The 6000-nt window shown below is 35.1% G+C and overlaps 1 protein-coding gene across 1 annotated transcript in view; it reads right to left on the reverse strand.

Annotated features, from left to right (window-relative positions):
- LOC124594997 (bystin) overlaps positions 1–4289 on the reverse strand; it is a 68436-nt gene extending 64147 nt beyond the window's left edge. Inside the window, exons 1-2 of the mRNA XM_047133541.1 lie at positions 4074–4289; positions 1704–1895 (exon numbers count right to left, since the gene is read on the reverse strand). Of these exons, the coding sequence (XP_046989497.1) occupies positions 1704–1895; positions 4074–4208 (327 nt within the window). The 5' untranslated portion in view covers positions 4209–4289. The remainder of the gene's footprint in view (positions 1–1703; positions 1896–4073) is intronic.
- Positions 4290–6000: the final 1711 nt, after the last annotated feature.

The raw sequence follows: 6000 nt of genomic DNA on the forward strand, positions 1-6000 counted from the left end.
ACAAAATAATTATATAGTATAGTGGTGCATCTAACTGCTCAGTTTTTTAATTTCAAATATTATATTAGTATTTCATATAATGGAACCAAACTTCAAATGCAGGAGTCTATTGTCAAATCAAGTGGTAAGTTTTTACTCAAGTTTCTGGAGGAAAGTACCTTCACTCCTTCATTAATTTGCTGAGATGTCACTGTCAAAGATTTCTACTTGCTGCCCTCTCTCAAGGATTGAGATCTGACTCAGAAAGACATCTCTTTGGTTATCATTTATCTGACAATCTCACAACTGTAGTTCCCTTACAGGTTTAAACAGCCCACCAATAGTGAGATGGCTGGCTATGAGATACATTTAATATATGTCTATAGCTTCAAAACATTTAGTTGAAATGATTTATGAATCTCCCCCCCCCCCCCCCCCCCCCCACACACACACACATCCTGAAACTGAAAAAGGAGTAAAATAACTGAAGTGAAAGAGAGTAAGTTGTTTCTGCATAAGTACTGACCACACAATACTGAAATAATGCTGTGTAATAATTTAAAATATAGTTTGATGAAGTACAGCAACATTAATTTTTAATGTTGCAGTCACCCACTCTCTAGAGCAATGTTTCCAAAACTGTGTTCTGAGTTAACTCTCGGGTCCCATGGAGGTCACTCAAAGGTTCTGTGAAACCTGCACAACTTGTTTTTTATAATATTTAACAAAGCAACTCAAAAAAGAAATTAATACATATACAAAGGTAAAAAACTGAACAACAACTAAACCTTGCTTCCACTTACAAATATGAGAAGTCAGTATGTGTGTGACACAGAGGGTGAATAAGGCTGTATTTAACATAGGCCAATCAGCAGCATTGCAGACAGAAAACTCTGCAATGAAGGAATGACAGCACAAGGCATGATTATACTAAAACCATCACTGTCATCCATCTCAGAGTACACCCGTACCACAGCAACCTGTATCACACAGTCCTCTATCACCAGAAAGGTCTGCCACATGATGCTCAGTAACCTTTATAACTTTAATCTATATATACAAAGAAGATTGTTCATATGTTAGTTATAGAAATCTACAGTTATTTAGGTAGCTTGATAAAATTTGGTGTATTTGACAATAAAAAAGGAACATTAATTTATCTATGTCTGGCTCCATGGCTGGTAATTTTAGTATAGTTTTAATTATATCTTATCAATATAATTAATCATTTATTTAGCCTTAAGAGGTAGTTGCCACTGCAATTTGTCTCACAATCCTTCCCAATATTTGGTTGCAGGATAGAGAGATGGTTCAAAAAAGGGACCATGATGCATTCTACTACAGAACTTGACTATTATGTTTGAGAACCAATACCTAGTTCTTTTGGTAGCAGTGAATAAATATTTTAAAATAATTGTCATTTTTGCTGTAAACAACTCATTTACAGGAGGACACATTAAAACATACTATATAAGCAAACCAGTGAGTCTACAATAATAGTCAACATTAAAAAAAGGTTCCACTTCTCAAAAAGCAAGGAATGCTGGTCTAGAGTATAATTGAGTTTTTCAAATTTGAGCATAATTTTAAAAAGGGTTTCACTTCCCAAAAAGTAAAAACACTGGTGTTACACATAATGGATGTTTGCAAATTTGAGCATGATTTTAGCAGTCTGTGGATAGTTCAGCAAACTTAACAAGTGTGCACTTTTAATGGAAACTTACTATCTCTGAATAATCTGCCACAGACAAGTCATCATCAGAGTCAATTTCATCAGCTGATTCTTCTGTTGCATCATTTCCAAGTTTTGGCAAAATAGGACTTTTCTTTGATGCAGTCCCAGCATCTTCTTCAAGCTCTTGTTGCTGTTCTCGGGCTTGTTGAAGAATTTTCTGTGACAGGTTAGCTTCAACAAACTGAAAAAAATAAACAAGAAAAAGTTGTATTTTACTATTCAGAAGTAGTTAATACTACATGGAGGAAATCCGGTAAGGTGCAAATCCCATAATGAAACCTAAAAAATCTCATATTTGAAGTTTCTTTAACTTTTATAAATGCTAACAATTCATTAGAAAATATAATTAAACATTAAAATCTGAACTTACATAAAAATTTTCAAACTGTGTTTAATCTGAATGATCAGAACTAAATGACACTATTCACGTTTAGCAAGAATGCAATATTGGATCTCGCCTGAAATCTTGGTTGCAGTGCCAGGTTGATCTGCACATAGCTCAAGATCTACGTTAGGTTGAAAGGTAACAGTTTACAACTGGTACAGACAACGAATGTGAATGCCAAATAAAGTTTGTGGCAGATGATTGGCCTGCAGCACAGCCTAATGTTTATGTTTATGCCATACATTAACTAACTTTTTGCCACAAAATCTAAAATTGTAAGAAAATGTATATCAGATAATGGAGAAGTCTCTGATAAGTATATTAAATCACATGATGTACATATACCAAACATACACAATGAAAAATGCAAGGGAACTTTTACCTATGTTTTTGAAAGGTCTGTACAATTTTACATACGCACACATGAAAAAGGTCACACATCTCCATGACAACAGTGTGATAACACAGTTTTGCTCTACCACGCAAAGTGGTTCTGTTTAACAAATGACAAAAGAGTGTGACTTTCCAGACAATGTAAAAATAAATTCATTAAAGTGCAGTGCAATTCCACAACTGGTCAGTGGCACTTAAGAAACAGATTCACACAACAAGCCAGTGTCAAATTTAAATAAAATCTATTGACATCTTCAGAGCATCATTTGAAAGGCTGGATAATTATTCTGATATAAAGAACCTAGTATACTGTTACAAACAAATAAGAGTGTACAAGGGCTGAACATGTGAAATGTCCCTCAGTGTGTGATAAATGGACTATGTTAGACTGCAAATAAAATTCAGTCAACTATTTGTCACCTATGAACACACACATGAATGACAAGGGAATACTACGGAACAAAGAGTATACAAAGCTAAATACAAAAATGGGGCAAAATTTGTGGAAGTCATTCTAGTTAGAACAGTTGCATCACATTAATATTTTCTATTACCACGTAAAAATGCTCAAAAGATATGTATTTATGCTTTACAGTGTATACAACATCCAGCTTTCAAAATGAACACTGAAGCAGTACCTTGTGGAGATATAAAATAAAATTTCACACTTTGACAATATGGACAAGAATACAGAGTGACGTTTACATAGCACACAAACTCAGCCACTTCCTTCTCACACAACCTGAGAATTGGACATCGCAAATTATGGGCAATAAATTTTATAAAATTTTTAGTTCACCATACACTGTACAACAACTATCAGAGTATGAATACTGTTAAACATTCTGAAATACTGTAAGGTTCAATTCATTGTATCTGTGACTGTTTCTGAGTGGAGAGCTGTCATCTGACTGACAGTCAATTCTAATTTCTACATGCTCACTGTCTTGCATCTGCTGTAAATAATAATGCGACTTTGTCACCATGTTCTGAATACTGTCCGCCATACTCCCAAACAACAAACCTAAAGTTTTTTTCAATTCTCTGATGCTCCCGTTCCTTTCGAGACGGGCACGTAACGCATGCCATACTTCGCACTCATGAAATTAGGCCTAATGGAATATTTTGTTCTGAAGAATATTATTTTAGTTTGAGACATTATAGAATTCTAACATGTCAAAATTTTCCGTTAAACATGTAATAGAACTCTTTTTCCTTTTAGGCACAAATGGAACAAGGAATATGGTTATCTTCTTTACTGTCCATGCGTTCAATTTCAACTTTTATTTAATTAACCAATAAACAAAAATGCTGCACATGCAACACTCCCTGTGAAATCATTTTCATCCATACATATGCTATATTAATTCTGCTAAACATCCTGTTTTCGCTTTGTTGCAGTGACATTTTATATCGTAAATGTGTGTGAATGTGGACAGAGACATAACTTTCAGCACAAAATACAGGCAAACAAAAATGCAGATTGCAAGTCAGCTTACACTGGTGCCTGTGAACAATATTTTGTTTTGTTTAAACTACGTAAATATTGATAAAATTTGGTAAATATTATTGGATTCTCACATTTTCGTCTTCGTCCTTCCGAACCCTAGTTTTCGTACGACTACTTGGTTTAGCAAACTGGTCCTCTTCAATTTGCTTGTCTAAAGCTACCTTCGGAGCTCTTCTCCCAAGTTTTATTTTCTTGGCTTTACCCATACTATAATGTTTATACCAACAACACACGTTTCCCTATTCCACATGGATCACTCACAACACATACCTCTGTTTACTCTGTCGGTGTCAAACATCATTAGAAAAACAAACCACTAGTCATATCTATATTAATATATATCTTTGCAGAGCACACAATGTGTGTCTACAACCACTGTCGACTTGGCAGTGCAGTTGGCTATGTAACAACGTAAAAACATCACAGGAAAATATATAAGTGACGATTAGGTATTACGAGCTTTCCTAGGAAGATTGCCTCTTTTAGAGGCAATTCGTGATTATTTAGTCTTTCGTGTCACATCTAATGAAAAACTCATTTCGTTTGTAAAAGACCATACATGTAAAGTAATACTATTTAGCATATAAATTATTGTTTAAAATGATGTGGTCGAGACCTTCTGGACAAACTCGGCAGAATAATATTATCAAAGTGGGTTAAATGTAAGGACAGGTAATAAAACATTGAGTAGGTACCGCAAATCTGTGTCAATCATTAGATATGCTTTACGACGACACAAAAAGTTAATTTTTGATACGTGTTTGCAGCAATCACGTGTACTGAGCTGAGATATAACGTTCGAATAGCAATTTCTCGTTTCTGATAATTACAGAAAAAACTTGTTTAGTTTTAACTGTCCGGGTTGCAAGAAATATGATGCTAGCTGCACTGTATCGTAACAAAGCTGCTTGCTACAGCAAATGCCACGTTCTCTTTCCATGTCGTTTATGCTTCGCTCTTTATATTTGATTGCGAAACTCCACTGCTCTACACTGCTATTCTTAAAATATTCATTATTCTTAGAACGAGTTAATATTTTTGTTGTAAAGTCTTTGATGGTATACAGTACACAACTACCAAAATTTTGAGTATTGAACATGTAGCAAGTCTCGGAAAATTCCTCTCCCTATCTAAATTATAGTAACTGCAAATCTTGGTTCTACATAAATCAAAACGGATGCTGGATATAGTAAATCACGAAGTCTATTATAATGCTGTAAGATTTGCGTTCCATCTGATTGACAAGTGGCAGGTAAGGGAATTTATTAAAAGCAATTCAGTGATTGTTTAGTGCGAATTGTATGGAGAAATGTGGATAACATCTTGGTGCCTATACCTTACGCGCACATCTCTGATTGTTTAGATTGTAGATCTTACCAACTAGAAGGATATGTTTATAAGGTAACTGGACAAAATACTAGTCACCCGTTAAAAGAGCATCTGGTCGATTTGTAGCGGCATAGATGATGTAGAACTGGCATCAGTCTGTCATGTGACCACCCATTGTTGACTTGAGTCATGCCAATGAAGTTCAGTGTATTAAGTAGTAGGTTGATTGGTGATTCCATGGAGTACTGTGTGCACCACGCCCATATATGTTATATTAAAAGGAAGGCCAGCGTTGGTCTTAATATCGATGTTTTATTGATTGCAGAATCGATTTTCGATCACATACTGATCATCTTCGGTGCTGTACACATTAAACTCAGACATTGGTATTAAGTTATTACGACCAATGCTGACCTTCCTTTTAATATAACTAGTAGGTTGTATCTTGTATGCATTCAGCAGCGAGAGATGGTCGATATGGCGACGTGACAGAATGCCAAAGAGGGTCTAACTTGTTAGGACATGCCCATGATCACTCTGCAAATGAACTTGCCCGATTTGTTGGTGTAGGTCTATTACCCTGATCGTCTGATATGTGTACAAGGTACATTATACTGCTAGTAGTTACCTGAGTAAGAATAGTGGTTGTAAAAAAATCTTAAAGACAAG

Source organism: Schistocerca americana, chromosome 2 (assembly GCF_021461395.2).
Source record: "Schistocerca americana isolate TAMUIC-IGC-003095 chromosome 2, iqSchAmer2.1, whole genome shotgun sequence".
In the NCBI taxonomy this organism is placed as follows: Eukaryota; Metazoa; Arthropoda; class Insecta; order Orthoptera; family Acrididae; genus Schistocerca; species Schistocerca americana.